Source organism: Ambystoma mexicanum, chromosome 5q (genome assembly GCF_040938575.1).
Source record: "Ambystoma mexicanum isolate Mex_15411 chromosome 5q, UKY_AmexF1_1, whole genome shotgun sequence".
NCBI lineage: Eukaryota > Metazoa > Chordata > Amphibia > Caudata > Ambystomatidae > Ambystoma > Ambystoma mexicanum.
The window spans coordinates 639,742,407-639,761,161 of NC_090933.1; the positions used below are offsets into that span (position 1 = coordinate 639,742,407).

General features: G+C 42.6%; 1 protein-coding gene across 1 annotated transcript in view; it reads left to right on the forward strand.

Annotated features, from left to right (window-relative positions):
- CLVS1 (clavesin 1) overlaps positions 1-18,755 on the forward strand; it is a 973,486-nt gene that overhangs the window by 126,996 nt on the left and 827,735 nt on the right. The window contains exon 2 of the mRNA XM_069621099.1: positions 6,562-7,183. Within this exon, the coding sequence (XP_069477200.1) occupies positions 6,795-7,183 (389 nt within the window). The 5' untranslated portion in view covers positions 6,562-6,794. The remainder of the gene's footprint in view (positions 1-6,561; positions 7,184-18,755) is intronic.

Here is an 18,755-nt window from a genome sequence, read left to right on the forward strand (position 1 = left end):
TAAAACCAGGCGTTAAGGAAGGACCCGCAAAAGGACCTCGGAATAGGGTGCAAAGGGATTACCGGCACCGGTGCCATTACCGGTGCCCGGTATCCCTTTGCGCCCAGCTTGTAATGAGGGCCATTAACCTTTTATATGTTCTTAAAGTACTTTCCTTAGAGTTTAATCTGAGCTCATAGTGCACATGCATGGGGCAATAAGCAGGCCTCAAACACACAACAAATATGTGTACCTGATGATTAACTCTAATGTTATTGTAATTTTTTGGTGTTGTTGTTTCTTTCTTATTTACTTTAGTTTACCTGTATGTGCCTCTAATTTGTATGCATCGTGCGTTATTATATGTGTTTTTTCTACTAACACAAGTGTGTGTTAAGTTTTCAATTGTTCCTATGTATCCCATGTTTAACATTACTCAACAATCTCTAAAGGTAGCATTTATTATTTTATCGGAAATTAAAACATTAAAAATACTGTACTTCTATGGTGCATGCTGCAGCCATTGGCTATATGTGTGTATGTAGGTATGATTAGGCTCCTCTACTAACAACTACACTAGAATATAATTAATTGTTTACATAAGTACATTCTTTAATACATTTAGTAGTTCATGATAGTTCTCCCAATCACCCCTAACATCTTGTTTCCAAAATTATAAACTCAGCCCCTTGTAGGGACTATATGTGATGTCATCAGTGGTGTCATCAATGACATTTGTGATCTCATCTTTCATGTCTGGGTGATAGTCTTAACAGTGCATGGTGGTGTGTGAGTTATGGTTGCTTAGCTTACCATAACTGGTGAATTTCTGGGGGGGGGGGTTGGTTTTACCTGTAACCATAACATCCCTTTCACTGACTATATATAAATATATAGGAATGTTCTACTCTCATAGCAGGAACCGAACATAATGGGAAGAGGAACATGGAGAAAGACAGTACTCGACTAATTCTAACTTTCGATACTCAGGCACAAAAGATTAGGCGTATTCTAACCAATCATTGGAGAATCCTCATGGCGGATCAGGATCTCAGTAGAAACCTCCGAAACAGCCCACGGATAACTTTTAGAAGAAATCATTCCATAAGAGATGTCTTGGTGCAGAGTTATATGACTCAAGAAGAAGATAGCAACAAGATGAGTTGGTTATCTAATAACAACAAAAAAGAGGGCTTTTTCAAATGTACCCGCTGCAATATCTGTAAATACGCCAAAACTCGGAACTCTTTCAATCATCCCATCACTGGCCAAACAGTTTCTATATCTGGAAAAATTACCTGCGAAATGGAATGTGTTGTCTATGTGCTGACCTGTGCATGTGACAAGTGGTACATAGGAAGCACCAAATGTAAGTTAAAGACACGTATCCAACAACATGTACGGGCAATTGTCAACAATGATGCCAATTACCCAATGGCCAAACATTTCACAGAATTCCATGATAAGAATATGAGTAGTTTTGGGTTTTTTGGTGTGCACAAAATTGAGACAGGACCAAGAGGAGGCGATAAAGAAAAAATCCTGAGACAGAAAGAGCATCGCTACATATTGGACTTTGAAAGTAAATTCCCTAATGGACACAATATAGATGAGGAACTCTATACATTTTTGGGCCAGTAATCGATGGTTGAGGGATTCTTTCTGTTTCTTTTCTGTTTTTGTTTTCTGTTTTCTGTTCTCTTTTACTGATGCTTTGTCCTTCTTTCTTCTTCCTCTTCTTCTTTTGTTCTTCCACTTTATTCCTCTGGTTCTCGTCTTCTGGTAAGCTTCAGACAGTAGAAATAAGAAAATAAGGGAATTCAAGTGGTTCCGTCAATGTTGAGTCCAATAAAATTATAAGATGCTCATTTTTTAACTACTAAATAGGATCAAGAGGAGGACTATTTTTGCCCCTCCATTCTTGTAAACATCTCCTATTTTTAACATTGATTTTAAATTCTTTGTTAGTGCACTTTTTAATTCACTAGGTGGTTGTCTTTTTAGGGATATTTCTATATTCATGTGATATCAGATTTTGTTCTTGAACCAGAGTTTAAGTTAATATGTGGTGGAGAGCTCGTGGTAACAATTGCCGAGCCAGAATGTGCAGGAGACGATATGGCCTGCACTTTGATCAAATAAGAAAAGTCCCAGACTGTTGAACCGTGCACTTTGCTCTTTGTAATATTCAATGCATTTTATTACAATTTTTCATGCACTATGCACTTTACAGAGTTGTATGCATTTTAGAGAGACGGTTACACTTTACCTTGTCTTTTTTTGGCATGCACTTGAAAGCGATCATTGCACACTATTGATCGATTTTATACCAAGCAGCATATTTAGTGCTGGGCTCAAGGTAAGACAATGTATGGTATGCCGAGATGGCAAGTAAGGTGTGTGTTTTCAGCGGCGCAACCATCATATTTGCACTTTGCCACCAGTTAGCGCTCTCTCCTCATAAATCGGCAACACGTAGGCCCTATGTCAAAACTCAGGCCATAAGCATCAAATGAAGTCCACTGTCGATGCGAATATACAAAAAGGCATCTCAGGTTGATTGACGCACTTCACGATGTGACCCTTGACGCATTTGTTATGCCTGTGCAAGATCTCACGTTTATTTGAATTTTGTTGAACTCTGAGACATTGAGATCAGCAAATATAAGGGTTGATCATGTATTTTTGACATTTACACCTGTAACTGGAAAAAACAGGTTCATTAATTGCACCTTCACGATCTATGTATTTTGCTAATGTCCATGGCATTTTCAAGGTGTCTGTCATTCAAACAAAACAAGATTCTTAAAATGCATGAAAAGCATTTAAATATGTCATCGGTATCGAGGGGTTTCATGGAGACGTGCTTGGCATGAACAGGCAAAGATGTCCGCCATGGGTCTGTGCCGAGTAGGCTGCGTTTGCCTATGAAGTCTCTCTTCTATTTCGACAAAAATGGTCGCCGTTTGCTCTGCACTATGTTTTAAACTCTGTGGTTTGATGGGGACGCATTGTTGTGATCAAGCGGCGAGGCAAGCCGCGAAACGCGTTAACGTTCCCAACGCGCACGGACACTTTGGGAGAGCCATATTTGGATGGCTTTTAAATTAATTTTGTGCCACTTTGCAAGGCATTAATAAAGATTTTGATTTTTACTTCAACTTTGATGTCCGGACTTCGCTAATTCTAGAGATGTGAAGAGTGCTACTCACCCTGCCTGATGTCAGTAAACATGAAGGCTTCATGACTACATGAAATATGCACTTAGCAGTCTATGCAATGTGCATTTTTGTCTTGCCATCTGCATTGGATTTTTAGATGGCTGACTCGATCTGAGCCTTTTTTTAAAAACATTCACCAAAACCCCAGAAATTTGCCAGCTATGGTAAGCCAAGCTTAGAAACCATAACGCGCGCCACCACCGTGCACTACTAGGACTAACAGCCAGGACATCAAATGGGTGACCAATAAGAGGAAGATGCAGGGCAGCGACAAAGGAAGGCAGCCTGAATGGAAGTTTATTGCAACCAAGTGTGAACAAGTCAGGTTCTGAGTAGTATGAAGTTGGCTAGATGAATAAACCAGGGACGTCTGCTCTAAAGCAATGACAGAGAATCAGAAGATTTGTCCTATGGAATGGTGAGGAGGAAATCCGATGCATAGAACCGAAACACATCACGCTCTCATACACAGATGCTAGGTTTACTTTTTAATTGAAGATAATGTTGATTGGCTGGGAGCACCTTCTTGAAATCGGGGCAGTCAGTTTGGTCAGTAGACAATGCCGTACACTTTCAGTTGGAGCCAGAGATTAGCTCGTGTGCATAGAAACAGAGACCAGATTACAACCCACGACACCCTCTGCATAATAGGTGAGATAATATAATTGTGAGGGTTTTCCATAGAACTGAAGTCCCAATTCGCTCCAACCGTTCCGCAGCTAAATATTTCAGTCAGCTTTTCCTTCCAGGGTCCACATGTGCAGGGTGTTGGTGAAGGTTCCTTCAGTGGCGACACTTCTCCTAAAGTGTGTCCTTCATTAGAAATGTGCAGATCAAGGGAATCAGGGCGTCCAAGGAAATACTATGATTAGACAATAGTAAATCAACAGTGGGTCATTTCGCTTCGTAGCGCTACCTCGTTTTTCTTTTCTATTTGGTCATTTTGTGCTCTGGATAAGTTAGAGAACGTGGCACCCTTGTCATGACCAGCAAGTCCAGGAACCCTTCCCAATAGCCGCTCTGTAGTCCGTGTCAGGAGCATTGATTCCGGCAGACGTGCACAGCTGTTGCTTTTCTGTCTCGCGAGGCTGTGCCCAATTACGTGCTTCATTATTTAGCATTCCAGAATAAGGTCACAGAGGGTGCCAGGGGTTTATTGGCCGTGAACAGCTTGGAAATGAGACCAGTTGTCTCCGCTTCTTGCACTCTATAAGCATGGCTTGTAAATATTTGACTATGTTTTCAATATCGCCTGTGTAGGAGGAGAGGTAACAATTTGGGAAGATCAATCTGTTTAGATTGGAGGATGACACACCCTAACTTTGCCAGATATTTATGCGATACAGTGATATTTTGGATTAAATATTTTTGAATCGAGGAAACATGTGTAGGGGTGAACAGAATCAACTTGCAAGCTACCTGGCAGGTGTAAAAGGTCACTAGCCACCTCAGTTCTCCGGATGCACACAACACACCATGTCATACTCTCCAAGAGCCAATTATCACAAGCCAAGGGCTACTGGAGAGTGATTCCTTCAGAGGCATCCTGTAGGCTGGCTGTAGGGAAGCATTGCTTTTTGGGGAAATTTGCACCCCCCACACTCATGCTTCAGGTGACAAAAGTGTATGTTTTCTTTATTCCATTGCTTGATTAAAAATATATTTCCATGCGATCTGTACTCAGTTGAACCTTTGCAGTCAGCGTATCAGAAAGCATTGACTGGTGTTGCAAATCGTCTAGCAAGTCCATGTAGCATGGATATATACTTTTAATCAAAAGGTGGAATAAAGAGTAAAAGTACATTTTCCTCACCTGTAACTCGGGTACAGCCATCTTTAGTCTTGCAAACTGACTGTGTGAACATATTTTGCCCGATTCCCGCCGCTGCACCCCCACCCCCGCCCACTGATAAAGCTGAGCGCTGTCCTGGCAGCCATTTAAAGAAAAGGTAATTGTTTTTCTGTGAGGCTGGAATGGGATCCGATATTGTGCTGATATCTGCAACCGCCTGTGTGGTTTTTCTAGCAGACATAATGTTTTATAGAACTTTTGTTGCTTTAGAAGTGTGTTTAGTTGCTGCAGTTCCCAAATAGTTCTATGGATTGGTTCAGCTTGTAGAAGTGCTCAGGAAGCTATTTTATCAAGTCTGCACTTCCAATCAATTGATAAAGAATAACATTGGATGGGTGTTTCTGTTGTTGCTGCTTCTTCAGGGTCTCTTTCTGAAGTGTTACCATATTATGGAGCCATGTACATTCTCATAGCCAGCCTGGTGATCTGTAAAAATGCCCTACCTGAAGTTTTCTGATGTAAAATGCAGTAAATATTCAATTTGGTACCAACTCATAATTAGGTGGTATTTTAAATGTTTTTTTTAAATACTACATGCTTTTACTGTTACCACCAAACTCATGATAAGGTTCTTTGTGACTAATGGACATTATACCGCGGGGTAGTGCACTATTGGAATGCTGTATAATTCCCCTGGTACATCTGATTGCGCTAGTGGCAGGGCTGTGGGCGGCGCTCCCTTGATCAGAGGAAGCTGCCGGCACCTCTCCCATCCTCAAAGACACAGCCTGGGCACCCAGAAATGCCACACCACCAACTCCACCCCAATATTCCTTACCGTGGTTTTGTTGGGAGCTTTGGCCCCTGCGGTCAAAATCTCTTCTGAGCCGCACCTGCCAGATGCAGCCTGGCCCCTCCCCTTTGCTGCCAGACTGCCTACGTTACTTTGCCGGCCCACACCTAGTAGATGAGTTCCGGCTGTTCATCAAGTTCCTCTCCTCCCTCTCATGTGTGCATTACTGGGTCGCTGGGAACTAGACAGCTGGGTGAACCATGTTATCACTCAAGTGTGCATTGTGTAATCGCTTGCTTGTGAAGTACATTTCTCGATTTAAAAAAGTATGGCAATTTAGTATGTAATCATTTCTGTGACTTCATTAACAATATTTATCTGAACACCTACATCTTAGAGGTTGTGCAATACATTTAGTACATTGCTCTACATCAGCAGTCTGCAACCACGCCAGATGTTTTGTACTACAACTCTTAGCCACCACAACTGGCATAATCTGTGGTGCGGGATAATGGGTGTCATAGTCCAAAACATCTGTAAAGCCGCAGGTTGTAAACTCCTGTGATACATATTGAAAATCACGTTGAAAGTTACAGTATGCAATGTAAAGCCGTGCGGCAAGTGGGCGTGTAGGGAATTAAACATGTGATCCATGTAACACAATTTGGTGGTTTTGATGAGAGTGGGTTATTGCGCTTTGTCCCAATACAGCTAATTGTACTTGTCTTACTTCCTTTGTCCCAATACAGCTAATTGTACTTGTCTTACTTTTGCAGTGATACCCGTGCCTACAGCAAACCGCACAGTGTGTCTACTGAGATGCGCAGCGTGCTGCCCCCTGTGCAGAAGATGTGAATTGCTCTTGGCTCGTCTAGACTTCTCAGAAGAATACTTGCACAGAAATCCTTCCCATGGATTGTACTTTCAGGAGACTGTAGCTGGATGGGATCAGAATTTTTCCTGCTGAGTTATCAAAGGTTGTTGGTTTGGAGACAATCCAGGTGTAAAGATGACGCACTTACAAGCTGGGCTTTGCCCAGAAACTATAGAGAAAGCTCGCCTGGAGCTGAATGAAAACTCAGAGACCTTGCACCAGGATATCCAGCAGGTGAAAGACATGATCATCACCCGGCCGGACATCGGGTTCCTGCGCACAGACGACGCCTTCTTACTGAGGTTCCTGCGAGCCAGGAAGTTCAACCAGATGGAAGCCTTCAGATTACTGGCCCAGTACTTCCAGTACCGCCAGCTGAACCTGGACATGTTCAAGAACTTCAAGCCAGATGATCCCGGGATAAAGCGTGCACTGATGGATGGATTTCCCGGCGTGCTAGAAAAGCGAGACCATTACGGCCGGAAGATCCTTTTGATTTTTGCCGCCAACTGGGATCAGAGTAGGTAAATGTAGATAGCGTCTTTCTCTTATTTACAGATATTTTTGAATTGGTCCCTTGACTCTAAACATTGCCTTGCAGTGTATTGGTGGTTGATATTATTGATTTGCAAAGCATGACATTTGACTCCTAAATCTCTTCCATTACTTACATAGTTGCTCGATTATAATCTTTGGGCCTTATGGGTCTGAGTAAAAACATGCAAAGACATATCTGGCATGCGTGAGAGAGCTAAGTGGTTGTTATTCACCTTTCAACAAAGACTTTACTGATTACTTTCTACTTGTGAAATATCTACCCTTAAGCTAACCTGAGATTTTCATTGGTTAAACTTATGTAAGGAGCATTGGCAAGGACCTTAAAGGATGGTCTTGCAAATGTGCCCATGTTTTATTTTTTGACAAGTGTCATAATGTATGTACAAATAATCGTGATATACTTTTGGTGACGAGATATAGCCTGTGGCCGGCCATATGCCTGAGGCAACAATACGAGGAGATAGGCATCCGTACAGTGGGGGTGCAAGCACCTTGTCTCTTTATATGCTGATGATATATTGTTGTATCTGTGCTACCCGGAGGAGAACATGCAGTACATACTGGATGTGATGGAGCAGTTTGCTGCCCTCTCTGGCATAGCAGTGATCCCCAAAAAGTCCAGTGTGTTTCCCGTGGGGAGGTACAGGCATGTCCGGCCCGAGAACTTGCCAACGCTGCCAATACCCTGGTGCACTAAGTCGTTCCGATATCTCGGAATAGACATATATCATACAGCGGGAGAAGAACATGTGCACAACACAGTAAAAGCAGTGGCGGGAATCAAAAATAGCATGGGATTTTGGTCCAGGCTACCCCTGGCTATGGTAGGGAGGGCCGCTTTGCTCAAAATGGTAGTCTTGCCTAGACTGTTGCACTTTTTCGTAAACATTCCGCACGTAATCCCGCGGCGCTTCTTTGCTAGTCTCCACGGCATGTGCCGGGGCTTAATTTGGAACAACTCCAGGAACAGGGTGGCCCTGTGGGAATTGCAAAACTCATGTGACAGGGGGGGGATAAACTTGACGAACTTTGAACTGCATTACCTAGCAGGGCAGTTGCAGTATGCAGTTGCAGTATGTAGCAAGGTGGCTGTCTGATGACGAGACGGCGCAATCTAGACTGCTGTGCGGGGAACTGCTGTCCAAACCCAGGGTCCGGGTGATGGCGGGGCTTCTAGTACTGGGCTGGGAGCTGTGGCATAGAGCGTGGCAGATGTCGGGACATCTGGTCCCGTACTCTGTGCAGGTACCGCTGGTGGCACTATGCATAGGAGACCACCAGCTGATGCAGGGGGTCCGCAGGTACTGGGAACCGGTGGGCTTGGCCACCCTGGGAGACATATGGCAGGAGGGGGAGGCGTTGGAGTTCCTGAGACTGACAGAGGAGGTGGGGTTGCATGAGGGGCAGTACTTAACCTACATTAGAATGTTGAAAAGGGTGCGAGCAAGGTGGTCACCGGCGGTGCTCACAACGCAACCGGATGCCACTATGGAGATGATATATTTTGTATTGTATTTTATTGATTTATAAAGCGCCTTACGCCAAAGCGCTGTACAAAAAACAAAATGATACATAAAAACATGAACGATAAACTGTGGAAGCATAACAATATGAATCAATCAAACAACAAAACAATGGAAAGAGCAATTAACTGAAAGGGGAGGGGGGAAAGGGAGAAGGGACAGGTTGGGGGTTGAGTGAAGGAGGAGGAGGGCAAGAGGGGGAAAGGGAGGGAGGAAAAGGGGTAGAGGAGGGGAGGGAGAGAGTCAGGGAAAGAGAGAAGAAGGGGGAAGTAGAAGGGGTTAGGGGATTCAAGGAGGAGGATGGAGAAGAAGAGATTTCAGGGAAGTGCGGAATGAAGGGAAGGTGGGGCAAGAACGGATGGCAAGAGCAAGGGAGTTCCAGTGTAAAGGAGCTAAGAGCTGGAAGGAGCGAAAACGGGAGGAGGCACGGGGAGGAGGAGGTGAAGTGAGAAGGAAATGGTCAGCTGATCGGAGGGAACGGGAGGGAGAGTAGAAGGAGAGAAGGGAGGAGAGATAGACCATGAAGAGATTTGAAGACAAGACAGAGAAATTGAAATTTAAGTTGTGAGTGAAAAGGAAGCCAGCCAAGGTAGGAGAGAGAGGAAGAGATGGAATCACGGGAGGTAAGGAGACAAAGGGTGCGTACAGCAGAGTATATATATATATATGATGTCTCGGAGGGCAGACATGAGGTTTCTCGTATATATGAGCTGCTGGGGACTAAGGTGGGGAAGGAACTGACTCATTTAAGACAAATGAGGGAAGAAGAGGTGGGGGAGCCTATGCTCCAACAAATCCAACTGTATGTCACGCATAGAGCATACCTCACCCCCAACAAGATCGCCAGGTTTGGTGGTCAGGTGGCCCAGAAATGCCCTAGGTGCGGAGAAGTGGAAGCCGGGCTGCTACATATGTTCTGGGCTTGCCCGGAAGTGGGAACGTTTTGGTTGGAACTAAAGGCACTACTGGCAGGATGTGGCATCGCTATGGAGGTGGAGTCAGCCTGGGCATGCATGTTGGGGGGTTTTACTAGGCCACGTAATTTAAAGCACATAAGCAAAATGAAAGACCTAGCATATATCCTGGCCAAACGAAGGATAGCAATGGGTTGGAAAGCAGCCCGGAGACCAAGGATAGAGCTGTGGTGGGCTGACCTCCTGAAATGGGCCGAGGCAGAAATGACAGTCTGGTTTGAAATGGCATGTAGAGGAGAGGAGGAGGAGGTAGGACCCCTACTCAAATGGAGACAGCTAGTGGCCACCATGAAAGGCCCACCTCAGCCCGATTGCAGTGATGCTGATACAGACAATGAGACAGCAAACCTGCCCGAAGAACCATAGGCTGGTGATAGAGACAAATTGGCTCAAGTTGGGGGGGGAGGGAGCGGGACTTAAGAACCTAGCATGTGACTTTATGATGCTGAACTGTATGCGGATGTCCCAAGTTTTGTATGTTTGGTGTGTTGTTATAAAACAATAAAAATGTTTAAAAAAAAAAAGATATAGCCTGTGGCCATGGGCAGTGGCCAGATTGTACGGGTCATGGCATAAGGTCAAAACCCTGATAAACTGGCTACTGGCCATGAACCCAACAGACGTCAAATGGGGTTACTGTGGCCATGTCCACCTGAGACCGGCTATGTGGTAAAGTTATTTGAAAGTGGGATAAGTTTGAAAGGGAAAACAAATTGTGCTTGTGGTGATATGGTCATAGGGTTATCTCTTTGCCTTCTGCAGACTGCCATGGAAAGGGAAGAGAGACCCTGCCTTACCTTTCATGGTGGAAAAATCCTTGGGAACCCGTGGTGCTAATGGTCTTCATCCCCCATTGCAGGGGCTGGAACTGTGGATAAAGGTCTGTAGCCCTCATTATTCGCCCTTGCTTCGATTGGGCCGATAAATTGGGCTGCAGGGCCATTATCCCCCGTTCCAATGTCAAGAAAGCCTGCACTTGGCTGAATCATTGTTTTACAGAAGTATGTATTGTCATTGATTCTATAGTCTATTGCCTGTTGCATGATAGGCGCATAGTCGTCTTTCACAGCTTTTGTCACCATATCAATCCATTGGCATAGATGTGTTTGTTGCTGACTGGCTTCGATGCTGCACTCCACATTTTCCATATGTTGTATCCTGAAACTAAAACAATGAATTATCTTTATCCAAATTTTTGTCTAAAGCACCGGCCAAAATTATGAGCATCAGAACAAAGGATCTTTTCTACATGATGCATGTTTAGGATTAGGCATTGCAATCATCCCGCACACATCGATGGACTGCTCCTCACAAAGGTGACTCCAATATTGCAAGTTAATGGGCAGAAACTCTGTTGGCACCTCTCTGTGCTCGGATATGGGTGTCTTTGGCAGCACTCCAGTAGGGATGTGCGGGTTAGTGATTTGGTCGTTGAATGCAGCACACAGGGACTTGATTTTGAGTCTTCGCTTCCCCATTTGACCTTACTATGTGTCTTTGAAGAACATCTTAGCTCCCTGTGGTCTACATTCACAAACACAGGAGCACTTAAAAACATGCTGTGCAACTCTATGAAACACTACATAAAACAAGTATTGGCAATGGCAACAGATTTGGCTTTTGTCTAAGCATTGGAAAGGCATTTGCCAAGGACTGCCCAAGTGGTATAACTGGCCTTTGGTGGTATCGGCTGCAAAGTAGTTTGAGTACCTGGGCATATAATAGCATTGCCTAGCAGATGCCTAGTACTTACAATGAAGGATGTGTTTTGGGCAGGGAGTGGCAGGAAGTAGGTGGGAATGGCCGTAGGGATTATCACGACCATGGGAAGTTCATGAGTGTGTAAATAACCAAAGCACACCTACAAGCTTTGTGTCCCTCCTCATATGCCATTTCCCCTACCTGTACTCTAATGCAATAGTTTGCCTAATAGCCAAAACTAAACAGGACATATTTGTAACCCCTGGGTCCCATTTGTACATCACTCTGTTGCTTCCCAGCTAGGTTTGTACTTGATAAATCACATACATATATGCATACATACATACATACATACATACATACATACATACATACATACATACATACATACATAGAAAGGCTCTGAAAGTACTCACACCCTTCTGCTTTATATTTGCACCCTTTTACTCTAACCATCCAAGTTGGTCCCTACTCTGCAGATCTTACATTTTTTTAGTTTAATACAGCCGTAAGGCTTTGCATAAAGTAATGAAACAACAATACATTATTAATTAAAAAATAATAAATATAAAAGACATAACATATGGATATCAATAATGAAACCAGATTGGTAATCTTACAATGCTGCCATTGTCATAGCAACCAAAATTAATTGGTTTCAATATCTAACATCTCTTTCATCGTATTCCATATTTTTACCATGTGATCAATTATTAGTGGGTTATTACCCCCAAAGAAAATGTCCCATATGTAGTACAGACTTTCGAGTTCAGGCACCCAATTCCCAACAGTCCTAAACATCCTCCTCCTTATGTGAACCAAACTTTCACAATAGAGCATCAAGTGTTTGGTTGTCTCTAGAGGCCAAATACCACACAGCCTACACCATCAGTGATTTTTGTCTAGACCTACCCTATTACCTACTATTACCTACTGCCTCAATTGTGTTGACTAAGTTAAACTTGATGCATAGGTACTCAAGTGCAATCGGATTGTTAGGGTAATCAAGAATATAGGGAGGATGAATAACACGCTTGTTGAGTTGTAAAAGATATTCACCACTGTGTGATTCAGTCGCTAGATCGACCAATGTCTGCTCTAGATCAAGAGAATGGCAAACACTTCTAAGTACACCCCTAAATTGCCTATATGTGGTGCACAGGGGATCCACGCCAAGAGCACCAGCAGCGGCTCTTATTCATAAGCAGTTAATAACCAGTGCCAACCAATCCCCTGACAGGTCTTTCATCAACTAAGAGAATAGTGTGTAAAGGTGAGTTCTCTGATGTGTTTTTTAGTTTCCAACACAAAAACACACTTCTCAGTTTGAAAGCGCCGAAGATACAAGTCAAAGCAAACTCTGATAGGATGTATGTGACGCGAGTGCGGATGCAGCATTTAATCATGGCTTTAAGGCACGTCCCTTCAATTTTTTTATAGCTTTCCCAAGTGTTTTGCACCCCGAATTTCAGAGCCACAACAATGGACGAATTTCTTTGCCTTGCACACCCACAAAACAGATTCAAGGGAATATCCACTATGTTCCGTTGCAAACTGTAATATGGCGCCTACTTGTTGGTTGGCTCTGGTCTCTATTTTGTCCAACTGAAGTGTCCAGGTCAGTTTGCTATCAATAGTAACCCGAAGCCTAATCTGGGTGGATAGGTTAATTGAAATGTTTGAGGTAAATCAGCCAGATTTAGGTTAAGCAGTGTAGGGGCGAGAATGCACCCATGCTTAAGACTTACAAATGTAGGGATGGAATCTGTGATCTCGGCCAGCTACATTTCCTTTTACTTATACCCTGGTGTGTCTATGTAAAAGCATTAGCATACTGAGCATGCCCTGGGGAAAGCCCCAGCTGTGCAGTTTAGACAATAGAACATTACCCTGAACAGTGTTGATAGCGCCACTGAAATCTATGAATACGGCATAGACAGTTTGTCTCAGAATCCGGCAAGAGTATTCAGTGGTGGCAACCAGTACCAATAGATTCGTGGAGGTACCGCAGTCTTTAAGAAATCCAATTTGGTTCATAGGGATCGTGTCCAATCATTGAGCTCCTTAAGATCAAATAGTCAAAAGTGACATCCAACATTGCTAGAATGCCGTCGTTTTTTGCACCACTGCGCGTGCCCTTCTTATAAACAGGATGATAATACTATTGAGCCAAGTCGGAGGTCAGGATCTTACATATCTAACATAATAGAAAACCATAATAATGTACTGATCTCTTGTGCGCACCATCACAACACAGTGTCAGAGTGCTAAAGCAGTATCATTTAGGCATCAGAGCTATAAGATTAACCTTGAACCTTACACGATAACAATGCAAAACAGTTTAAAAACTCAGGGATTCCCTTTTACAAAAATATGAAAGCGCATACGGGGCATCAGCAATGTTATCACGTACGTGCTGTTGGGTCCCCTGTCTACAGCATGCAATTTTCAACTAGTGCAAAACCGAGTGAAAAAGTAAAGAGTAAAAACAGCAAAATCACCTTTAGTTTTTAGTTTTATGCACCGTTTAAAAAAAAAATGCAAAATCTGCATGAAAATTACACTTTGCAGACAGCATTTACAATGGATTCCTATGGGCTCCGCCTGCTATCAGCAGGTGCTAAATAGAGGCAGATTCCATTATTGTCATGGGAGTGGCCAGAGGAGAAAAAGGGTACCTCATGCTCTGACTTACTTCCACCACTGCAAGGGTTAAAACATATTTGAAGGCCATCATTTCAACACATTAATGGAATGTGACATGAGTGAGTGAGGGAATGAGTGAGTGAGAGAGTGAGTGTATGAGGGAGGGAGGACAACAGAAATGTAAACTGTGCACACTGTTGAGCAGAAGACTATTCAGGTTTCTGATCTTCAAGATATAGAAAGAAATTAATAAATAGATGTTCCGTGAGGTACTTTCACCTAGGTGCTAAATGGTGGTATTTCTTGTGGGCTCCAGCAAACATCAATGAGGGATCCTGGCTGCGGAGACTTGCTTTGTGCCCCAACCTGTGGCTCCTGGCAGGGACTATGCAGAACCCTCCTGGGCAGCTGGTGTGTGATTGCCAGAAGTTTTGGTACGATGTGTAGCCATGAAACAGATTGACAGCTTGCTTCCAACGCTTCCCTTGATCTGGCCACACTGTATGGAGCTTCAGATTCTCCATATTGTTTTGCTGTGGCCACCCAGCTCCCGCTGCTCTGCCTCTCGTGTGTCATGGGGACAATCTGCAGCGTGTCTGATGCAGGCTCCTCCGGCACAAGAGATGGACCTCAGAAACGATTGGAAACACGGAATCACAATAGAGTCTTTGGACATTTCCAAAGGCTATAGAAGAGGACTGTATGCAGGCCCACTGAAGGCCACGTTGAGGCCAGGCAGGGCACCAAAAGCTTGGAATTGGAATATGTATCAAACTAAAAAAAGAGTAATTTGCCCCCCTTGTTTCTCCCCAGTGGATGGGAATTGCGGGCTAGCCGGAGTTCCAGATATGGCTTATGTTACCATGTTGAGTTAACTTGGGGCTCCTTTTTCTGACCTATTTTGGTCCCACCCATCATTATTGAAGATTTTCCCATGGATCATAACATAAGCGTACAGACAGGGAGAGCAAGAAGTCTGCTTATTCACCCCAAGAGGCGGTTCGAAACTGTGATTATCTGACTCTGACTCGTCACGCTCGTCTTTGCCTTCCAGCAATGCTATCATGGCGATGTGATGAAGAATAGAGAAGACCACATTGTAAATGGATACTAAGCTCAAGGCGCTCAATGGCGTGGTCCGGAAGTTGGAGTCTAGGCGAGATATGGCGAAGCACAACGTAAGACTGCAGCAGATTATGTCCATTTCTGAATCACTAATCAAACAGAAAAGATCTGTTGAAGTCTTCACAGAGCATCTGGAAAATCATCAGAGGGCTCCAGTAATGTGATGGGTGGAATTCCCAAGTGATGCCCATGGGGATTGCCATAAGGGGCTGTAGGTCTTGAGAACCTCTGGATTTTCAGGACAATGCTTTACAAGCCAGGATAGTGAAATGCTACCATCTACCACAGCCTTAAATTGGCAGGGACGACCAGGCACAAATATAGTAGTTTGTGTGGGGTATCTCTCCACAACGCTGACGATATTGTGGGGAAGTGAGACTTTTGATTTGAAAATATCAATGATGGCAGAGGCATGTTGAAGTCGCTAAAGGGTAAGACGCACATGGTTAAGGGTGACCCTGTGTTTGCGACAGGGACGGTGACTTGTCTGGATCCTGGGTATTAACCTGCTGGAATGTATGTAAATATGATATGCGGTAATGGTGTCCTCACTTTTACAGAGGCAGTGGCTTTTGCTATCAAGATACATTTCTGAAAATATGTTCACTTTGTATGTTTTTGAAGTAGAGGGTTCCTCGTCATGGGAGCATTGTGACTTCTGGAGGTAGAGCTTTTATGGGCAGTCTGCCTGGGGCCATTATCCCTGGATATTTATAGAGGAGCATAAGAACCTGGTGAGTTTATATTGCTGTATTTTTGCCTTAGTTGTGGGGTAACATATTTGTAATTCTCTCTCAGTGTTGAGTGTTCAAATGCTATTGTGATATAACACTGCATAGATTCCTAGTGGATTCCCTCATTGTGTTGTTTTGGTAATTTTATTCTAGAAATGCCACAAAGAAATATTTTCCAAAATATACATTTTTACTTGCAGTTAATTTACAATTCACATATTTAAACAACAGAGCATGGTTTACTTCAGCAAACATGTATGAAGTGAGATGTAAAGATTAGTCTTGGCAAAATGGTATCTGGTAACGCGTGGATACTCAAAACTATTGACTATTTAAATAACACATAACTCAGAAGAAACAATTCAATTATGTGGGTAAATAAGTACTGTGCGCTTACCAATTGTACCAGCAACCTGTGGTGTCTAATAAGGGATACGTTCACGATATTTCACACAGCCATTTCTAGATAATGTTCATCCAAAGTGAAAAACTGTATTGCAAGTATGCAGTAATCTAAGTAAAGAGTTTTGAACATTACCCCCAACAAGGTTTTTGGAAATGACTCAGGTTTCCCTGTTAAAATATATGGAAATCGCTACCTGTCGAACCAGCTTTTTTTGGCGCAAAATGCCTCAATGCCTTAAAGTGTGAAACTATCATGAGATTATAAAACTGAAATGGAAGATTAAACCGCAAAGTAATTTTAATTTGTGCTAGGAGTCCAATTAAGACAAAATCTTTCTATTTTTGTGCAATGTTGCTTTGAAAAATGACACTGGCTCTTTAAATTGACATTCTTTCCCTGGGAATGAAGGGGGGGAAACTAACCTTCTTTCCTACTCCACGCTAATGAGCAGAATTTTCTATTCAGGATTTTTTAATATAAACCAAGGTTTTCACAAGTCAAGAAGCTTATCAATCCATGAAAATCTGTGACATACAATTTTAACGTTATAGTCCCAGATAGTTTGCTTCTGTGAAAATGCATGGCAATTAATGTATACTTACTACTAGTAGAGACAGTTATTTCTTGTGCAAATATAGATTCTTGGATTATTCGTTTTGAATATACCTTCACAACATTTAATTTACAAGCCCAGTCCCCCCCCCTTAGGCAAATAGCATGTAAACAGGGTTCCCTCAAAGTACTTTTAATTCCTATCTGAGAGTTAATTAATTCTTGGGACATTTGTTTAAATGCTCTGGGATTATTGTACTCTTTTCTGGTTTGTCTTTCAAAGGCCCAGGACAGTTAAAGACATCAGTCAGTTTCCGACATCACTGCCAGATAGGCTTCCTTTCAGTCTGTCGCTCTTCTCCCCAAATTCCCTTAGGTAATCTGCTCCTGTCTAGTGAAAGGCTTCTGCATTCAGCCCCCTCTAGAGAAGGCCTTCTTTAGGAGATTTCCATCAGCTACAACCGGGGTAGGACCCAATTGAATTTTCTTCCGTCGAACAAGCTCTCTTCCTTTTCTGCTTTCCCAGACATTTGCTCTTTTCCTGTTTGTTTGAGTTTAAATCCCCAGAAAGCTCCAGCCATGGAGCATCATTTGACATGTCAGATTTGAATTTGGACAGAACCTGTGATGAGTTCCCTTCACTTACTCACACCCTGTATGATCATCTTCTTTGCTTTGATTGGCCCATTGAGTTGTCTTTGTCATAAGGGGATGTGTTAGTAAAATCAGAATTGGACAGGAATATTTATTTCTCTTATAATAACCGTTATGGACATGTGACATTAATAATAATTACATATTCTAATTTGCAAGACTATTCTGAATCCGAAGAAATCTTATATTTGTGTGGCTTAATACATAGTTATTATTATTTAATATATCCATTTATATGCATGTTGTTCTACTTGTTTTGCTGAATTTGTATTCTTCATATTGGGCAAAAGAGTTACAGTCAAAAATGTATTTCCCACTTGTGACTTTCAAATCCATTGTTATTATGCAGCAAATTCCATTTAACTTGATATGGTCCAGGGTGCTGGTATTAACGGAGCGATCAGCTGTTATGAACAAAAGGCAGTTTCAATCGGCTACTGTCATGGGACAGACACATTCTGCATGAAGCCTTATTTCTCAGGCAGGGTCTCAGCCGGGGTCAGAGGTCAGGGCATGTTCAAGCCTCTTCTATTAAAAGTACACTTTATTGATCCACCAGTTCCTGAAATTTCTGATCTTCTTATCAAGATCAAAGTCCATGGGAATTGGCTGAATCAAATATCAAATTTGCATTTAGTGTATTTTCTTGGTAATTTGGAACATGGCCTTTTTTCTTCAAGTAAATACATATGTGCCATTAGCCTTTTTAATGTCCTGCTCACGGTGAATGTAATCGGGTCTGTGCATTGCTGGTCCCAAGAGATCAGAGCTCTGCAAAAAAATACAGTTTAGGTGAACCAAAGTTTACAGCTAAGGTTCATAGTACATAAAAGCTAAATGAGATTATTTCCCATGTAACCAAGATTTGCAATTTATCTTATCTTTATTTATAATGGCACTTAAATAAAAAATGGTCCTATTCATAAATATACACAATCTCTTATGTGACTTTCAATTAACATTATAAAATATCCTCGAAGAATACTAAACTAAGAGTTTCACAGTTTGGGATTTTCCCTTTTCAAATGGCAGCATACACATAGCAGCTCCTATGCATTAGTCAAAAAGTGTTCTGAAAAACTGACTTTTAAGTTCATTTTTATTGGTTGCAAACCAAATCAAGTTTAAAGATTTAAATACTGCTAACATACTCCATTCGAAGGCACATACAATTGTTTTGCTCTTACCTGGGCTTTCTCAAGGCACAAATTGTAATTAGGTAA